Source organism: Podarcis cretensis (genome assembly GCF_951804945.1).
Source record: "Podarcis cretensis genome assembly, chromosome: 9".
Classification (NCBI taxonomy): domain Eukaryota; kingdom Metazoa; phylum Chordata; class Lepidosauria; order Squamata; family Lacertidae; genus Podarcis; species Podarcis cretensis.
Window position 1 is genome coordinate 51,807,320 of NC_137178.1, and position 20,883 is coordinate 51,828,202.

At 40.0% G+C, this 20,883-nt stretch overlaps 1 protein-coding gene and 1 long non-coding RNA gene across 34 annotated transcripts in view; one reads left to right on the forward strand and one right to left on the reverse strand.

The window, feature by feature from the left end:
- Positions 1–20,883, forward strand: part of TENM3 (teneurin transmembrane protein 3) — a 1,288,912-nt gene that overhangs the window by 1,239,088 nt on the left and 28,941 nt on the right. For 26 of the 30 annotated variants that reach the window (XM_079991304.1, XM_079991293.1, XM_079991322.1 and 23 more), the window contains 7 exons: positions 3,288–3,555; positions 4,483–4,626; positions 8,341–8,590; positions 8,947–8,967; positions 14,359–14,591; positions 15,186–15,340; positions 17,721–18,595. In XM_079991304.1, the coding sequence (XP_079847430.1) occupies positions 3,288–3,555; positions 4,483–4,626; positions 8,341–8,590; positions 8,947–8,967; positions 14,359–14,591; positions 15,186–15,340; positions 17,721–18,595 (1,946 nt within the window). The remainder of the gene's footprint in view (positions 1–3,287; positions 3,556–4,482; positions 4,627–8,340; positions 8,591–8,946; positions 8,968–14,358; positions 14,592–15,185; positions 15,341–17,720; positions 18,596–20,883) is intronic. The other 4 variants (XM_079991296.1, XM_079991298.1, XM_079991306.1 and 1 more) reach the window with 1 other exon arrangement.
- The window catches only part of LOC307224565, a 65,798-nt gene continuing 59,380 nt past the window's right edge, over positions 14,466–20,883 (reverse strand). For 3 of the 4 annotated variants that reach the window (XR_013842662.1, XR_013842663.1, XR_013842664.1), the window contains exon 4: positions 14,466–14,601. This is a non-coding gene — a long non-coding RNA (uncharacterized lncRNA). The remainder of the gene's footprint in view (positions 14,602–20,883) is intronic. The other variant, XR_013842665.1, reaches the window with a different exon arrangement.

The following is a 20,883-nucleotide window of genomic DNA, read 5'->3' on the forward strand; positions in this document are numbered from 1 at the left end:
CCAGAGAGGGGTTGTTTTTTCAGGGGGAGGAGGGGGTAGAGCTTCCTTCCACTTGCAGTTTTCAAGAGACCTAACCCACAATTGCAGGATTCTGTTTGGGAGAAGGGAGGCTCTTGCCTGATGAACGTGGGTATTCAACTCAATTTTGCTCAGTTTTAAATGAATGAATGTAGCTTAGTTAGCACCATTAATTTCACTGGGTCTACTTTGAGTAAAACTTGCATTGAATACTGCCTATGCTGTTAACCAGTGAGCCAGGACTTCTTCATGATTCCTGCCACCGTGCCCCCCTCATGAGAGCTTATGGAGCCACATGAAGTGTGGTGTGCCCTGAGATCTTGAAAAGGGAGATGCTTCTCTCCAAACTTGGGCCATGGCAGCTGTTGCGTTGCCCTGCAAATTGCCTGGATGGCATCAACATGCACTCGCAGAACCAATTAGTCCGCAGCACCTCCTAAACTGGAATGATGCTGAGCAGTGCAGATCTTTCCTTGATGGCTCCTACCTGGAAGCTCGGGTTAGGCTAACTTTGAGGCAGCTTTTTGAGTTGGTGGCCAGCATCCTGAGAATTGAGCTTTATGTGTTTCAGAGGCACCATATTTTAGTGATATGAGATTTATCGTTGTCTTTTTAGAAATCTTCTCATCTTAATGGAGCTGTTTGGTGGCTTTACAGCTAAAGCTTTAGTGGTGTGGTTAAGAAAAAAATCTAGTTGGAAGTCTTGAATGAAATAAAGATGATTGACTGCCTTAATCCATGGAAGACAGAAACCCATCTTGTCTAACTATCACCCACACACTTTTCTAGGCAAGAAAGGCTCTAAAAAGAAGATTGAATCATTGTGCTCTCCTGATATGAGAAAGGGTTGAATATTGATCAGAATGCATGAGGAAGCTTTCCCTAAGGCAGCCATCTAGCTTGAGAAAGAAAGGGAAGAAAATTTCTGTTTTAAACATCTTCCTTGAAAAATTGCTGTAGTGGTTCTAGGGGTTGCTCGTGCGTAAACCGGCGCCATACCTGGCTGGGTTGCCTGAGTGAACCTTTTCTGTCCGGACAGCCACTCACCCGTGGCTGTCTCAATCGCTGGCAGAATCCGTCAGTGGGCGTTTCTTGAACTTCTTCCAGCAAAGAAGCTCTTTGACGCCTAGTCTCCGCCTACTCTCCCTGCGCGGAAGCCTTCTGTGCAAGGAGGGTGTGGGCAGCGGAGGACCCTTACTCTCCCCCAGCGAGGAGTCATGGGACCGCCTCGCCGATTCCCCCATCTGCCCCCCTTCTCCACTGGTGCTACGCTGATTCCCTTCCCCAGAAGATGGGCTGCCTCTCCCCATCCCGGGATGCTCTCTGGAATCCCTCTGGAGCCCGCTCTCTCCCTCTGGCCCTGATGGCAGTTCCCTGACAATTGCCAATGTAAATATTCTGAAGGCAATATTTTGAAATGCCATACAACAAAACCATTTTAGTAATTAGAACTAAATTGTGAAATATAGTAATTAGAAGCAGGAAAATCAGAGAGGGTTATGAGAAGAGCAGCTCATCTCTGCAAAAGAAGTAAGGTGCCACTCCACTTTCCGAGGGGTACGTCTCCATGCGCATCCTCTTGCTGTACCATCCTAGGCTGAGAGGCCCCAGACTACACAGATGATGTCAGAAGGGCCAAACACACCAGTGGTTCATCAGACTGCAGAAGCAGCTGCTGTGAAGGCTGAGTGCCATTACTCTCTCACCTAAAAGGGCAACTCTTCCCAGGGGTTTTGCAGGATACACGGTCATCCTGCTCACCAGAGCCTCAACCCAGGTAGAAAGAGACTCATGCAGCTCTCAGCCTTCATGTCCAAAGGTGCCTGATCTTCCCCCATCTCCTTTCCCAGCCTGCTTCTTGAGGGCTTCAACATTGGCAATAAATGCCCTCACATCCATTTCCCACATCAGCAGCCAGTTGATGAGGGATATATTTCAGGGAGGTTTTGTGTGACTTTTTAAAGGAACCATGGCAAGACAGGAAATAAGTTTGATTGGACCGTAAGAGGCAAATTTCCCAGATAGAAAGGTTCCAAATTAAAAAGGACTTCAAAGCAGAAGGGTATGTGTGCATGCCTGTCCTGTGATGGCTGCAGTGCTTCAATCCTGCTGGATTTACCAACCAGAATTTCAGATCTGGATGAAATCTTGGTTTAAATTTCTGGTTTAAACACACACAGATCACAGCACCAAGCCGGCTCATGTAGGAGGGGAGGCATACAGACCATTTGTTCCTAAACCATTGTCTTTTACAGCACTCAGATCACAGTATTTTGTACACATGTATATATGTAACGGGACGCAGGTGGCGCTGTGGGTTAAAGCCTCAGCGCCTAGGACTTGCCGATCGAAAGGTCGGCGGTTTGAATCCCTGCGGCGGGGTGCGCTCCCGCTGCTCGGTCCCAGCGCCTGCCAACCTAGCAGTTTGAAAGCACCTCCGGGTGCAAGTAGATAAATAGGGACCGCTTACCAGCGGGAAGGTAAACGGTGTTTCCGTGTGCGGCTCCGGCTCGCCAGAGCAGCGATGTCACGCTGGCCACGTGACCCGGAAGTGTCTCCGGACAGCGCTGGCCCCTGGCCTCTTAAGTGAGATGGGCGCACAACCCCAGAGTCTGTCAAGACTGGCCCGTACGGGCAGGGGTACCTTTACCTTTACCTATATATGTAACAGTTATTTTATAGGTAGTACAGTGGTGCCTCGCAAGACGAAAAGAATCCGTTCCGCGAGTCTCTTTGTCTAGCGGTTTTTTCGTCTTGCGAAGCAAGCCCATTGACGGCTTAGCGGATTAGCGCTATTAGCGGTTTAGCGGCTTTTAGCGGCTTATCGGCTTAGCGGATAAGCGGCTTAGAAAAAGGGGGGGAGGGGGGGAAAACCCGCAGGAACTCACAAGACATTTTCGTCTTGCAAAGCAAGCCCATAGGAAATTCGTTTTGCGAAGCACCTCCAAAACGGAAAACTCTTTCGTCTAGCGAGTTTTCCGTCTTGCAAGGCATTCGTCTTGCGGGGCACTCGTCTTGCGGGGCACCACTGTACATCCATTGATGCAGCAATTGCTGTAGGAAATAAGGTTGTAAAAACTTTTGCATATATTCATCCTAAAAAAAAAATCACATCATGCTTCAGAAGTTTAGGTAGTCAGCCCAATGATTGTTTAAACAATTTTATCTTTCTTCAGAAAACGTATTTCTGATAGTTTCTAATCAATCACATGCAGTAAAATTCTTGCTAGTTGAGATTAATTTGTCATTTTCCTCTTTTTATTTTTTAGGTACTACATGAGGAGACCACAGTCCCAGGAACTGATTTGAAATTGTCTTATTTAAGCTCCAGAGCTGCAGGGTATAAATCCGTTCTTAAGATCACCATGACGCAGTCAGTGATACCATTTAACTTAATGAAGGTTCATCTCATGGTGGCAGTGGTGGGAAGACTTTTCCAAAAATGGTTCCCTGCATCCCCAAATTTGGCTTACACATTCATATGGGATAAAACTGACGCATATAACCAAAAGGTCTATGGTTTATCTGAAGCTGTTGGTAGGTCTTATTTGTGTTGTTATGGGTTTTGTTTGCATGTTTGCATTATCTAGAAAACATAGAATAATATTTAATAATGAAGATATATGAGAAGTTCAGTATGCTGTGTAGAATGAATGTAAACTTTTAATTGTTAACAATTACTGTTACAACAGCTTACTTTTAACAGTAAATTGTTGTAAGCTGACTTGCGGGCTCTTAGAGTTGAAATGTGGTATAGACATATTTTTACATTTTTATAAAAAGAATGGAACTTTAAAATCACAAAGGAATTACACTTCGTTTGTAATTATCACATCTAACTAAACTAGTACCTGGAAGTAACAAATTGTGAGGACTGTGTTGATCAGGTCTGAGACAGACTAAGATGGGGAAAATAGTTGCACCATCATTTTCGCAGACAAAGTCTTGGACTGCCTGTGGTGCTTTCAAAAAACAAAATGATTTTAATTGCCTTAAATTGCTATTACACATTTGATGTTTTTCAACAACTCAAGGCTTTAAATTATTTCAAGGGAGCATCAATATATCGTGTATATAGAGCTTCAAGCTTTAATCAGTCAGTACAATTAATTGACTGAAACTTCAGTCACAGATTCAAATTTGCTCCCTGAATAATTGCTAGGGTTGACACAGTGCACGGGACTCCTGAACTAATTCTAGCCAAGCAGGCTATACAGGTGTGTCACCTCTATCCCTGCAAAAGATTTGTTGAAAATTATAAATATATATTTCCTAGATTGTATCTAACACTAACCCAGAGGAAAAAATGATATTCTAAGTGTGTTATGTTAACATGCCAAGAAACCTCCCTGTAATTGGAAACCCTGTCCAGTGAAAGTACTTAGAACCTGTCTTCAGGTATCTAGAGAGGAAGGGTAGTTTAAAAATAGTAATAATAATAAATATTTTTATTTTTAATTCCAGTATCTGTAGGTTATGAATATGAATCTTGTTTGGATCTAACACTGTGGGAAAAACGGACAGCTATTTTACAAGGCTATGAATTGGATGCTTCCAACATGGGGGGCTGGACCCTAGATAAGCACCACGTCCTGGATGTTCAGAATGGTAAGTCTCAATTTTATTTTAATATTCTTTTTTTCTGGACTCATACTGACTATGTAATTAATTCATTGTCTGTCACACAAAAGTTATGAGTAATACACATTCATGACTGTCCCTGAATTATTCTTTAATTTGAATTAATGTTGAATTTATAAGCATAACTTCATTCCATGCCAACACCAGGAAATGTTTTCTTTTTCATACTACGTAAAAACATTATGCTGTGCCTAGTCTCTCCCCACAGTTTCCATGGAACTGTGTCAAGTACAGCTAGCATTATTGCTGCTCTTTTGCCTCACTAGCATGATTACTCCTGTATTTCTATGCAAATAAATAAGTGTTTCCTAAGCCTCCCATTGCCAATTCGAATATTTGGTGGGGAAATGTGTTATGGGGGGAGAGGTTTTTAGTCCACAACAGAATTGGCATTGGTATGCAGGAAATATGCACCATTCCTACTTGTCTCCAATACCAATTCCATTCAGAGCTAAAAAAAATCAGATATAGCGCTAGCACCTGTCATTAGGTTGCCCCCCCACTTCTGAATTCTGCTGTGTACCTGAGGCTCTCTTCCAAAAACTTCATCCATTTTCCTGCCATTTCCAGTGGTTCTTCCTTGCTTCATTAACTTTCCTTTACTCATTTTTACATAACTTTATTTTTTAATTCCAACTATTCTTTTATTCTTTTACTTCTTTTAAATCTCTGGTATTTACCCCCCCCTTAAATCTCTGATAAAAATCCATGTTTCAAAAAAAGGAAAAGGAAAACTGATGTTTCCTTCCCATAGTTCTCTGCTTGACCTGCTTTCTCCAACCTTTTTCTTCTTCTCTGTCATCACTAATGATGTTGTCGTTTAGCAGCTAAACTGTGATCCTAAGTACACTTACTCAGGCACAAGCTATCTTTTCACTTGTGGCTTCCAAGTAAATATGTCAGATTTACTGGAGAGCTTTATTGTTTCAATTAAACAGTTTGCTTGATGCCCCACGAAGCTTCTTCATTCAAACAGTTTATGTTTAAATATATTGGGACTTCCATAGCAGTATGACTCCAGCTACAACTGCAATATAGCAACATGTATATTTTCTTCCATATTATGAAACACATTACAAGTTGTATGGAGGAAATATTTCTCCTGTCATTGGAACACTGCCAGTTTTAGAGTGAAATGTGCCTGCCATTTAACTGCAGGTGGCAATGACACACAGGTGCTTAGTAAAGGTGACTAATGACACTTATGTTGACTGGAAGTTATGTTATGGAAGGAAAGAAATGATCTCAGATTTAAGATAGGCAAAGACCTATCTTAGAAAGGAGGAGGCCAGGATGCAGAATGTTATGGAAGCCAAAGGACACCGAAACGATGTCTTAAGGACTAGTTAGCAAGATCATGTTTCTTGGTATGTAATTCTAGCTATTATGGGATTAGTTACAGAGAGACTTCGTTTCATGTGAATATGGTACATTTCACTGGGAGGCAAGGGTTAATAAGTGTACTGCCATTGAATGCCAATTCAACTTATCATGGGAACTGGCACAAAGCAAGTAAGCACTGAGATAATTACGTGTACATTCATTTTCCTCATTTTGTTGTTCAGTAGTTTCTGATCATAAGGTGAGTCAGCTATGCTCCTAAATTTATGCTCAGGAGACTGTTTGACAAGTAATGACTTTTCAAAGTGATGCCTGTCTAATTGAATAAATGAAGTGGCTAGTTGTAATGACAGGGTGGATGAGCTGGGGAAATTTATTCACAAGGGAGCAAAGACAGTGACAGGTGTTTATACGGACACCCTGAATCACTGCAATAAATATTCTAATGTTCATCTTTCCCCCTGTGGTAATAGAAGAGAGATGCGAAAGGGCAATTTTTCAAAGTAATGACAGAATAAATCAGGTACCATAGTGCTGAGTGCTGACTTGTATGATACCTCTGATGAAAATTATAGAACTCAGCTATTTCAGCAAAATTATGGTTTCCTGATTGTCATAAATGATGTGATCATAGGAAGGGGATTTCAGATTCCATTAGTGCATTCTCATTCCAACTTTTCTTGGGGAAATGTAATCCATGTGCTGTTATGATGCAGCCTCATTTACATGGCTTTTCTTTTATATTTCATGAGCCATTTTCATTTCCTCTTATTTCATAATGTTGTCCGTCCTCTGGTATACCTCTCTCGGATTGCATGGCATTAGAAAAGTAATTGGCACAGCCCAAGGAACATGTTCTGTTTATGAAAAATATTTACCCATTGAAATTCAACTTAAAAGTAACCTTAGGGTAGAGAAAGCTGCCATAGAACTTCCTAAATGTATTTTAACAGTTACTGTGGGACAAAAATTAATTCATTAGTACTGTTATCTTTGAAATATTGTACACTTGATCAATAAAGCAAGTATTACTATACTGTACAAAGTGACATGTGGTTTGCATGGATTATAACGCATTGAGATTTACTGTGGAATAAGTGTAACAGTAATAGCAGACAGTTCTCACAGCAGACCTTGACTGAGTCATTGATCAGGATAATAATGAGGATAGTGGTAATGTTTTAACAAAATATAATTGTAACTGTGAAAGCCTAATATTAGGCACATATATTGCTTCCCCACATTTCCTGTGAAGGCCATAAAAATGATGCTGGAGAAATACTTCTTCTTTTCCTAATGATTCTTGCCCAAACATTTTTGTTGTGTTTGACATATGAGTATAGAACTGCAGATACATTATAGAGCCGGGCTCTGCTAGCAAAGACAACTTATTCTTTTGCGTAAAATAAGACCATTTGACAATGGGAAATTGAGGCTGTCAGAAAACTTATTTACAATAATAGTTTACTGGTATAATGTTGTGGGTGTGTGATGCGTAACAGGACACATGTAAGCAATTTATTCTAACAGTACAGAATAAACGAACAGGAATGCATCATTCCAAACCAACATTCACCCAAATCCTACTGAGAAAAATGCACATGCAAATGGGTACTGTGTATGTTTCCCAGAGTCAAAAAATCCAGTTTGGGAGATTGTCAAGTCAAGTGGTTTTGAATAGTATGAGTTGCCTGCTTGGGAGGAAGGAGAAGGAACATAGAACTGTATTTAGGTCAGAAAGTGATTTTTTATGGCAATCCAGTGGGGGGTTGCACAGGAACAGCTCAGCTCCTCAGCCATGAGAAGCACATGCACAGCACCCACTTGTATATCATTGCTCCCTATTGGATTGCCCCAAGGTAACTGTTGCAAACATGAGTTCTGCCCATTTCTACTTTTCTAGATGTATCCTTTTTTTAAGCATTTGCCAACTTTTCATAGAAGTTTGTTATTAAAAACATCACTGTTATCTTATATACTTTTTTTCTCTTGCTGTGGTTGCTCTGATTACCTTCTGAGATGATTGTAAATATGAATAGTGATATTTTGATCCTTTTTCACAAAGAGTTTCATTGTGGGTGGGATTGAAATGGATGGCCACATGTGCAACAGGCTTCTAAAGTGCCACTTCCAGATAGCAGCCTCCAGTTCTTATGGACGAGCTTCTCTTGAATTTCAGGAGAACCAGCGTGGTGGTCATTGTCCTCTCTCTTGATCTTGACACCTTTGAAATACAGTCCCAGTGTGGAATATTAAATGTATTTAGTATTTTCTGATCAAAATTTGTAAGTGACAAAAATACTCCACTGATGTAGGAAACCATATTTGTGTTTTCTCCAGGAATCCTCTACAAAGGCAATGGGGAAAATCAGTTCATCTCTCAGCAGCCACCAGTTGTCAGTAGTATAATGGGCAATGGTCGACGACGTAGCATTTCTTGCCCAAGTTGCAATGGTCAAGCAGATGGCAATAAGCTTTTGGCTCCCGTTGCCTTAGCTTGTGGTATTGATGGAAGCCTGTACGTAGGGGATTTTAACTATGTTCGACGGATATTCCCATCTGGAAATGTAACAAGTGTTCTTGAACTAAGGTATATCTTTACTCCTAAAACATTTGGTTTCGAGATTATGTGATGAATCAGTCATTTTATGATACCATGTTTCCATATACACCTGAACACTGTAATAAAAATGCAAATGCTTTAAAAATAATATTTTAAAATGAGGTTGAAGAAAGATGGGACATTTTCTCAAGCCATTTACTCATGGAGATAGCTGTCAAAATATCTCTGCTATTCAGATGATAAAAAATGACTAAATGGAATTGCAATCAGCAACCTTATCAGAATCATTACCTATTTACTGTTCCCTCTTTTAACAACTTTTCATCTAACTTTTTTTCTAATACTGTTTTTTTTACTCTTCCTTTCCTTGCCTTCCCACCAAGAAATAAAGATTTTAGACATAGGTAAGCATTTTAAGCATGTTCATACTTTTTGTTCAAAGTGTTCTTTCCTTTAAAAAAAGAATGAACAAATAAATTCAATAGATTGAAGTGCTGTAAAAATTGTTACGATTATAAGGAAGGAGTGCTCTATAAAAGTGACTATTTTTGCCTTAAATCATAGAGAGGTGTAAGTTTGGAAGATTGCTACTATTCAGCATAACCCAAATTCTTTCCCCGTTCTAGTTAAAATAGTTATATTTTATCATAAGGCATCCCAGGAAAGTCATTTAAAGGATAGGGTATAAATGTCTGAAATGATGAAATAAATAAAAACGTTGCTTGCTCCCCATCACTTTTTGTTTTCCGTTTCCAGCCTGTCTGTAAGGTATTGCTCCTATTTTTCCTCCTTGCTGTGCTTCTGTAATCCATGCCTCACTCATTCACCATCATCCTCTTCTTTTCATTGTTCTCTCCTTGCCCTGAATGCTACAGACAGAACTTTCATTTTGTCCTTGTATCACCTGAAATGCTGTGTGCTTCAGTGGAGTCAGTTCAAACATTCAGCTGCTTTATAATAACCAGTGATACAGAAATCCAGTGATGGGCATGTTATGTGTGCAACATGCCTGTGCCACTTAGCAGTGGAGAACAAAATCAGCTATGTGGCTCAATGGCAGAACAATCCCTGGCATCTCCAGGTAGTGCTAAGGAAGACTCGTATCTCAGATTCCAGAGAGAGAGCCTCAGTCACTGCGGACAAATACATTAGCCGAGGTCTAACTCAGTATAGATAAATAGGTACCACTCTGGCGGGAAGGTAAACGGTGTTTCCGTGTGCTGCTCTGGTTCACCAGAAGCGGCTTAGTCACCAGAAGCTGTACGCCGGCACCCTCAGCCAATAAAGCGAGATGAGCGCCGCAACCCCAGAGTCAGCCACGACTGGACCTAATGGTCAGGGGTCCCTTTACCTTTAACTCAGTATATAACATGGCAACATCCTATGTTCATAAGAGCGAACTGTAGATGATTCACGCTGAATTATGGCTAGGCATATCTTTAAAGAGGAGGGTGATAAAACAGCACGGACAGCGCTTTGCTTTCTGTTCTGTGATCACAGTGACTGCCACTAGCTAGAATGAAGTGGGCAGAGCTCAGTCTGAAATTATTTGCTAGACACATGCATTACATCACTGCTGTGTGCCACAGCTGCTAAATGTGTCATGCAAAATGCAGGGTGACATTAAGAAACCCTCCTTATTATCATGCATGCTTCATCTTTATTTTTGGTCTTTCTTCCCCTCTTACACAAATCCCCAGAGACCTACATTTTATTTTATTACGTCTGGTTTCTGTTGAAATTCACTCGGGCTTCTAGTTATACTGCCTCATGTGGGTTTTCTTCCTTAACTGTGAAAGGTTTTTTTATATTTCAGAATTAATGTTTCACATATGTTGCTTTGTGTAGTGTCGGCAAGTAGCATTTTCTCCATGACTAAATATAATATGCACCCTTATTTTAAATTATAAGCATAGCTGTCAGCTGTTCTCATATCATTCTGAAGGTTCATTGTTGCTTTAAAAAAACAACAACCAGTGCCCTCTGTCCATTGAAACCAGCTGATGCTTTAACAGTCATTAGATAGAATACTTTGTAAATTCACATTTTAATATTATACCAAATGCAAAATATGACATGCATTCAAAAGTTGTTACACATGGCTCCCTGCATTCTGTTGTTCATCTGTTGCTAAGCATATTGGGGAATTAAGAACATATGTTAAGTAATACCCATTTTCTGTGATTTAACTATATTATACAGCACACGTACTCTCATATACTACTTTTTATTTATTACTAGAATAGGGAAAGTGAATGTGTGATCCATATATCATTCTTCTGGAGTAATCCAGTTGTCTTTACTGGGGAAACTCTTTAGCCTTTGGAGAACTACAGGCAAAAATAGTTGCATGTTCAGTATTATATGAGTTGCACTTCCTGGATAGACTAGTGTGGTTCTGCTACAAAAGGACATTTCTAGAGGGAAGCAGGCAATTGTGTATTAATGTTGAGTTCAACTTCTTTGAGATTAGTGTACTACTACAGAGATTCCCTAGAGAAATACAAAGATGTATAAAGAGCTGCAGAGGCAACTGCAGTAGCAGAGGCTGGATATTTTTCTGTCTATGAAGGATTTTTACTACACCAAGTATGCCTTGTAATGCCTACATTAAGGTAAAGATTTTGTTTCAATAGAAAGAAGGGAATATCCCATGTTAGTCAAAAACAGCCATTTTACAGCCAGCCAAGATTATTATTGTCGATCTCTAGAGCGCAGAGTCTTTGAAGTCTCCTGAGTTGAGGTTATTTTCAGTGCCGTGGATTCTCATGGAGCATGCTAATGATTATTCTTCAGAGATTCATCTGCCTTGTGCGGGGCAGGCAATAGCACAGCTAGTGTCATTTTCAAAATTGTACTAAAATGATTTCTCTACTCATGTTAGAAATGTTGTACTTGTCAGGAGCCTCCACTAGAATTATCCACACATTTTCATTGATTTAATAATCCTAATGGCAAAGAAATCAGATGACTTGTTCATTCAGCATTCATCCTCATATGCTGGCATAAAGCTTACACAGTGGTTAGACTATGTCCCATCTTTATTGAGCATTTGTTCTGAATTGTTTACAGGGCAGTTATATAACCATGAACATTGATCATTTGACATCTTTCCCCAACCAAGGCTGAGGTAGTAAACCAATTCCTGAGCTGTACCTTTTCATGATGCACATGGGGCTCCAGATTATTGAATGCTCTGCTGTACAGAAATTTCTCCCATGTAGAAACATAACATGTTAGGGAGACAGGTTCTAGTTTAGTTTTGTCCCTGACATCGTGTTTTCTTTGTGCTGTTTTTTGGGGGCAGGGGAGCAGGATACGGCATTCATTCATGTAGGTCTCTACCTAAAGCTGTACAGACCATTTCTACCATTTAAGTTAAAACTTCTCCATCTATAAAACTCCAAAGATAACTTTCTTTACATTAATATGCTATTTGGGGCCATTCTCTTTCACTATGAAAATAATAAATGTGTGTGTGTGTGTGTTGTGTGTTCACTTTCTCCTTTTATCAATGATGGAGTACATTGGTTAAAAATCCAACCAACCACAATTATGTGTTCTAAGCTTTAATTTTAAACTGTTCATCATTCTACAACCAAACTAATTGCCCTGAAACTTATCCAAAGTTGGATTTTATATAAAGAATTTTTTATGCTGATAATTAAAGCACTATCCATACACCTGGTGCTTTTCAAAAAAAGAATTGTATATAACAAATAAGCACATTAATGAACAAAAAGATTAAAAGTACATATATAAAAAGGCACATATATCTTTTAAATCTATTATTACCATCATAGTTTAGGTTCGGGGTTGCACAGAAACCTTTTTTAAGTTACGTGGCTAGTTCTCAGAAATAGAGAAAAGCTAAATCTAGTTAATAGAGCACTCAGAAGTTTTTAAAAAAGGCAAATAAAAACCCTTTTTCTGCTCAATTGACTACATCCTAGTTGTGAAGCCCTCCAGCACCCCCTAGACTCTGTATCCAGTGCAGTGGAACCAGTAGCACTGCCCTAAATTTGCCTCTGCTTTGGACCAGGTTACCTGACAATCAACTCCACCACTTGCTTGGGTCCTAAAGTCATCTACACAGAGGTGCTTCTTAAAGTGCCCGTGCCAAACATGATGAGGTAGAGATAGGACTTTTTTGTGGTGGCTCCCTAGTAATTGAATAACCTACCTAAAGGGGCTCACCAGTTTAGTGCCAGGTGTAGACCTTTATGTTTTCCTGGGCATTTCAGTCTTTAAAAACGTTTAGTGGTTTTAGCTCTTTCACAGTATTGTTATACCATGTTGCTTATTTTATTTTGTGCCTATTCTGCTGCTGTTTTATTTTGTTTCGGATGTTACATTGCTTTAGTTGTATACTTCAGAAATGTCTGTGCTCCAAGATGTAATTTGTTCACAACTTGTTTATGTTGGCCTCGGTTGCCTTTTGCAAACAGAAGTACATTAGCACTGTGTTATATTTATGAAATACGAGGCACTACGTTTTGTGAACAGATGCTCAGATATCACCAAGATTGGTAGATACATTTTAGCACTGCATTTGCAAACACATTAGAGATGCAACTGACTGCCATGGCGCTTGGGCTCTGTGTGTTAGCAGGCACTAGCACTGCCATCTATATATTCATTCCAGTTCTGAGCACCATAACTCAGATCCACTGTCATAGATGCAACTAATTAAGCTTCTGGATTGTATCTTTGAGCAACAAATGTATTCTCTAGAGCTACTCATTCCATAGGAGAGAAATGTTTCAGTTGTATAAGGTTTATGGTGTCATGTGCTCTATGTTTTTTGAAAAGTGGCTTTATTTCATAGAAGGATGGTCCAACATATTCGGTAGTTTTAAGCGAAAGTTTGCAATGATTTAAGATGACTTAAGACAAGAAACTGAACTACTTCTAAAATATGCCATCTGACCTATTAAATCACATCCAGTAATTACATGCCTTCCAATCAGTAGCATGAACAGTCTCTTCTGTTTATGAATATTATGCATCATGTACTCAAGTGGCCTAGATTACTTAAAATAATAAAATTAGTGACATAGGTGCAATTTGAAAAACATAGGCTGTATGGTGATCTAATCCAGTGCTGTTGGTTTGAAGGTAATACTCAAAATGATGTTTGCACATTTATATAATTCAAAGGAACCAAAAAGGTGTTTATTCCATTATCTTTCCACAAGGTGGAAGAATCCATACATCAACACTCTTTTAAAAATATGTATTTATTTGACTGTTTCTCAGTTGCAAAACAGTAATACACTAACCAACTTTTAACGAACCAACATTACATTAAACACTTAATTCAAACAAAACCACTGATTTTCGCTTACACATTCTCTTTTAAGAGTCAGCAGAGTTCACACATAACATACAATGTGTTTAGAACAACAGCAGCACATCAACACTTTTTGATTCCCCTCCCACCCTTGAAAATACTTTGCAGAAAGTAAGAAGCAAGCATACCATGTTTTCATTGGGCCTTTTTGATACCATTATGACTAGGGGTGAAGTGAGATTGACACTGCAGTGCAATAAAAACAGTTTGAACACAGATTTGCTGCATTCAGAGCTGTTGGTCCCCAAGACTAAGAATGTGTGTTAAGATCACTTCCACCACACTCAGCTATGGCTGCCTGTCTTCACTCTAATTTTTGAATGGCGACAGGGGTTGCTTGCTTCAATTATTTGCTTTCTAAGTCCAATTGATAGACTGTCTTTTGAAATGTAATAGTGAATATTGCTTACTGTGCTAAAACCTGTTGTTTCCCTTTCTGCAGCAGTAACCCGGCTCATAGATACTACCTTGCAACTGACCCAGTCACAGGAGAATTGTATGTTTCTGACACCAACACACGAAGGATTTACCGTCCAAAGTCACTCACTGGGGCAAAGGACTTGACAAAAAATGCTGAAGTGGTAGCAGGAACTGGGGAGCAGTGCCTTCCATTTGACGAAGCCAGATGTGGTGATGGTGGCAAGGCTGTAGAAGCGACACTCATGAGCCCCAAAGGTGGAGGAAACTGTCAATTTATGAAGAGCAAAACACAGTTCAGTCAGCACACACAAGAGCATTTCATGCTATCTAGTTATTTATTCAGTGTTTCCAAAAGCTTGTTTCCAGTTTTTGAATGGCAAAGCTATCCAAAAGTATAACTACAAAAAGTGAGGTTTTTAGTTCCCCACCCCCACTGAACATTAGTGATTTATTATAATTCATTATATTTTTTCACATTCCAGTTATGCCACAAAGATTTCATACTGAGCAAAGTGCAAAGGGTCCAGTCCAGAAGCAATATTTTAAATGAGTCCATTAGGAGCAGTGCTTGTTGGATTTCACCCCCCACATGCAGAATGTTTTCCTTTCATACATGTTGTTCTAATTAACTAGCTATGTTTAATAAAGTACCATACATTAATATCTAAATTTTAACCAGTTAAACCTCATGAGATTGCATGTGATGTTTAAAACCTGTCATTTTTGTTAATATTTTAAGACAAATTTTGTGGGAAAAGATGAACAAACAGAGCAGGAAAACAGGTTGAATCGTTTTGATCAAAAACAAGTAACAAGCTCTTGGTGTTGTGTTTTGTTTCTTTACCCAAGGTGTGGCAGTAGACAAAAATGGATTAATCTACTTTGTTGATGGGACTATGATCAGGAAAGTGGACCAGAATGGAATCATATCAACATTACTTGGCTCAAATGATCTGACTTCAGCTAGACCTTTAACATGTGATACCAGCATGCACATCAGTCAGGTATTTAAAAAAACAGATCTGTTGGTTGTTTTAGGGGGACCATGATAGAAGTTTATAAAATCATGCGTGGCATAGAAAAAGTAGATAGAGGAAAGTTGTTCTCCCTCTTTCATAATACTAGAACTCACGGATATTCAGTGATGCTGAATGTTGGGAGATACGAGACAGATAAAAAGAAAGTACTTCTAAACGCAGCACATAGGTAAATTATGAAACTTCCTCCCACAGGAGGCGGTGACTGCAACCAACCGAGACTGCCTTAACAGAGGACTAAAATTCATGGAGGAGAGGGCTATTGATAGCTATTTGTTAGCCATGATAGCTATGTTCTGCCTCCACGGTTGGAGGCAGCAATACTTCTTAATACCAGTTGCTGAACACAGGAGGGGAGAATGCTTGAAATCAGTACCATTGCAGACCCAGGGGCAGTGGAGCCAAGGCCGAGGGCATACACACAATAAAAACACAAGGCAGCAGTATTGGGATTTAATCAGGCCACAACTTCTATTGATAGCAGATGTCAGCAGCTTCTGGAGTAGGCATTGGGTATGTATCCTGAAATCAACCAGTGTTACTGCTGTTTGATCAAGGTTAAGGGTCACCTTGCAATGTGCATCACATATAGGAGATTCCCATGATCACTGGTGAGGGAACACTATGGCCCATCAGCCCCCAAGATGGAAGTCTGGATGTGTAGCACCCCAGGCTCCTTTAAGGAGATACTCTATGACAGCAGAGCAAGGAGAGCCATCCCCTGGCCTCCCAGACGGATCAAACCCAATGCATTGTCCACCAGGAAGTTATGTTAGTTGCTCTGATGCAGGCAAATCCCTGCAGACAGGCCTAATTAGTCTGCAGGGAGAATTCCTCACTGGCCCCAGATATGGTGACCCATGTACTTCCATAGCAAGGTCCAGCAAGGCCATGCTTACTTTCCCTCAGGCAGCTCATTAAGCCACATTAATAAGGAACGGAGGGTGGAGAATCCAATGTTGACTGAGGCCTGAGCTCTGGCACGGCTGGTTTTTATGACCAGAAAGCTGACCAGGAGGAAGTACTCCCTCTGGTCCACTTGCTTGCAATTGGCTGCTGAACCTTGCGAGCATGTCCTAGCAGTCACTGTGGCGAGAGGAGACAGAAGCTTCCCCTCCTGCCATGCTGAAGCTGAGGGGAGGAAGTCACACCCTGCCATGACCACACCAGGCTACCATGGCCACTCTCCTCAGTGCTGAGGGGGAACGGGGACTTAATTCTGAGTAAACATTTATAGAAAGGGTCCTTTCAAACAGTTACGATATCATAAATGGGTTGTTTGTTTATGTATTTATTTATGTATTGTTCAGATTTTTCCTGGGAAAGTGTAATTCTGGATTAGATGGCAATTTGATGATATGTATTGTATATATTGTAGCTCCAATCCTAGAATAAGCAGGTGTCTAGAAGCATCCTGAACTGTTTTTTATACTATATCTTCGCGATAAGGAGCTTATTCTAAGAACATAAGTATCAGTATTATACACCTAAAAATGTATCTTTATGTCTACCTTTACAATAAATTTTAGGGACAGTAGGGAAGACCATAATTATTTACAAGAGGTACAGTCATAAAATACAAGTGGAGCAGAAATATAGTATTGGCATTCTGATGTTTCTAATACCAACTTCTACTAATGCCTCTAGTCTGCAGTTTTGAACTCTGTGATATATTTTTTCAACACCAGATAACTTTTTCTATTGATTTCTATGGTTTCCCCCCAGCACTAAAGAGACTTGCTATTCTGATAGAAAAATAATAGCAAACATTAATCTGTGTCATATTGGAAAAGATCTTACCTTTATTTAGCATTGACATATTTTATATTTAGAAATATATGATTTCTAAGTGCCAGATTCACCCAGAATTATAGTCATGACTCAGTCCCATTAAAACCAATGGAACAACTTAGCACAATTAACTTGTGCTGCAATCCCAACACCGCCTACCTGGGAGTAAGCCCCACTGAATTCAGTGTGGCTTACTTCTGAGTAGACATGGTTAGGATTCCACCTTTAGTCATGACTAACATTAACTGAATCAGGACCGTTACAAACATGTGCTCTTGGACTAAATGAAATGTAAATAAAAATAATGTTTTTAGCATTCAGTTTTAGTGTTTCCAGCACTCCAGTTTCCCTGGTTCCATTCCCCCCTGCCCTTTATATTCACCCTAGGGGCAATAATTTAAACTACTGCATTTCCTTTTATATATGTAATTCTATCTAACTTCAGAAAAACAGAGAACTGTTTCAAAAGTGGTATCTCTAGCACTTGTTCAGTTAGAAAACTATGATTGCTAAAGATAATAATTGGCTAATAAAACACTTTCCCTTTTTTTAAAAGGTGCGTCTGGAGTGGCCAACGGATTTGGCTATCAATCCAATGGATAACTCCATATATGTGTTAGATAACAACGTAGTTCTTCAGATTACTGAAAATCGGCAAGTCCGTATTGCTGCTGGGAGGCCAATGCATTGCCAAGTTCCTGGAGTGGAGTACACAGTGGGGAAACATGCTGTACAGACTACTTTAGAATCAGCCACAGCGATTGCTGTATCTTACAGTGGAGTGCTTTACATTACAGAAACTGATGAAAAAAAGATTAACAGAATAAGACAAGTCACAACTGATGGAGAGATCTCATTAGTTGCTGGAATACCCTCTGAGTGTGATTGCAAAAATGATGTTAACTGTGACTGCTACCAAAATGGTGATGGTTATGCTAAAGATGCCAAACTTAATGCCCCATCTTCTTTAGCTGCCTCACCTGATGGAACGTTGTACATTGCTGATCTTGGAAATATTCGGATTCGAGCCGTGTCAAAGAACAAACCGTTGCTGACTTCAATGAATTTTTATGAAGTTGCCTCTCCAACTGATCAGGAACTCTACATCTTTGATGTCAACGGCACCCATCAGTACACGATGAGTTTAGTCACAGGAGACTATCTGTACAATTTTAGCTACAGTAACGACAACGACATCACGGCTGTAACTGACAGCAATGGAAATACCCTTCGTATAAGGCGAGATCCCAACCGGATGCCAGTGAGGGTGGTATCTCCTGACAACCAAGTTATCTGGCTAACTATAGGAACCAATGGATGTCTAAAAAGCATGACAGCCCAAGGGCAGGAGCTAGTCTTGTTTACCTATCATGGCAACAGTGGACTCCTAGCAACGAAAAGCGATGAGACTGGATGGACAACTTTTTTTGAGTAAGTAACACAAAATCATATACTGTTTTTAGGAGGCATGCTTGGCTTCATAGTATCACAAGGGGAAGAGAGGGAGGCTCATTTTGTCTGACAATTAGAAGAGTGCAACATTGAAATAGTTATGGGGACCTCTGCCTTGTCTTGGCATCCCCCCTTTGTCATATCTGCATTATTTATTTTTCCAACTCTTCTACAAAGCTTGTTTGTAGCTCTTTTTCTTCTTGCCAGCTTGTTGACATTACATCAGGGTCATTAAAATGGCACCCAAGGGTGCACTTGCAGAAGCCTTTGCCCACTAGGTCCCTTCCCCACCGAAGGGACCCCAACTGGATGGGGCCTAGCAAAAAAAACATTCCACTGTAGCCAATAGAGTAGGTTGCAGTGTGTGTAGCGGCCACGTCAGTTTCTTCAGTTTGCAAATGTACCCAGTGATTCAAAAGATTTTCTGACCCCTGAACTGTTTAGTAGTGTTCATTGTGATCACTTCTGGCCACTCTCCATCTCATTAGAGGTGCAAGAGTAGCAGAAGCTGTTTAATGGAAATGAATACTGAATTCAAATAAAAGTAGCACCAAGTTGCACAAAACCGCTGGCATACAAAATGTATTTTTATAATGATTTACAAATGAAAGGATTATGATGGTAGGTTTAGTCCCAATGCATTAGTGCACACCTGATGTATTCTACTGCATGTTGTACATCATTGCATATCTTTCTCTTTTTCTGACCCTGCCAAAAGCACGTAGAAACATAATGATGAGAGATTATTCAGCCTGGGGCAATAAATGTACTTCTTATTCTTCAAGAGTTATAAATGTTTTTTCTGTTGCTGAACAGTAAAATCCCAAGTTAATAGCAAATAGGAATCCTTCTCCAGTGGGAATAAATATATAGCCATTGGATATGTTAAGGTTATAAAAGATTTCATCAATTTTGTTGGAAGCACCATATTTTTAAGTGTGTGTGTGCGTGAGTTTGTGTGTTTGTGTTTGAAAACAACAAACCATAGCCGTAAGAATTAATGTGGGATTTGAGGTTTACCAAATCTGAAATTCCTGCACAATGTTCATTGATCTCAATGTTGTCAAGACTAATTGAAGAAAAGTGGCTACTCTGAGGGCACAGGGCTGTATAAATGTTATGGGTCCATTAGAATGACCAACAATGTTTAAAAAATAGCTCAAAACTAAGGATACTTTTTCGTTAGCTTGTGGCTTTTCTGTTTAAATGATTTAAATCTGGTGTGCTTTGTTTATCGCATCCCAGTAAATAAGGTTTAATTGTTTTTATGTACCCAATAACCCTGTCTTCCAGCTTGTGAGTTGGACCAGGTGGGGAATGAAAGAGAGGGAAATGCATTTCCAGAACAAATGTGTCTGCTGAGGACAGCTGGCATCTTTAGCACACTGGCATTCATTCTGCCTGGTAGAGACCCCAGCGTTTTATTTCTAGCAGTAATTTCTCCTCATGTTTCTTGTAGTTATTGTGTGGCTGTTTTAATCCCATTGGGGAAATAGCTGAGGACTTCTGAATGTACTTTAATGGCTTCTATGTGGCCTTTTAAAAGATTTTATTCAGTATCAAGTGGCTTATATGTCTGCCTTTTTTGAATCTTAGGGAGGATTTACAGCAGTGTGCTTCATGAACTGAATAATTACTTTCTGGTTGAAGAGCCATTTCAGTTGCCCAGCTTTGTTAAATATAGAACCTCTGGTCTGTGTGAGAGGGATGTTCAATTGCCTGCTGAAAGGCCCTGTTTGATGCCTTAGACCAGCCTCATAACCAAGCTAGTTCATTTCAGCCCATTAGGGTGATACAAAAATGGTAGCTTGTTAACCAGCCTTTGGTCATGTCTGGCAGCTAATACTGTAAAATGTGCTGGTGCAGATGGCACAAAAACTACACTTCGTTGCCCTGCAGTATGTTAAAAGAAAGGTCCCTAATCTTGGTGCTCCTTCATATGCTACTACTGCTTGCACTCTGGTTCTTCTGCCTTGTGAAAGATATGAATATTTCAATTGCTGCATTTCTCGTCAAGATACATAGAGTCACAGTCTTCGCCTTTCCTTGTATTTTGCTGAGAAAAGCATTTCCCAAGAACATCATGTTCCTTCTAGATGGGGGCTTAATACAGTGGTACCTCGGGTTAAGTACTTAATTCGTTCCGGAGGTCCGTTCTTAACCTGAAACTGTTCTTAACCTGAAGCACCACTTTAGCTAATGGGGCCTCCTGCTGCTGCCGCACCGCCGGAGCACAGTTTCTGTTCTCATCCTGAAGCAAAGTTCTT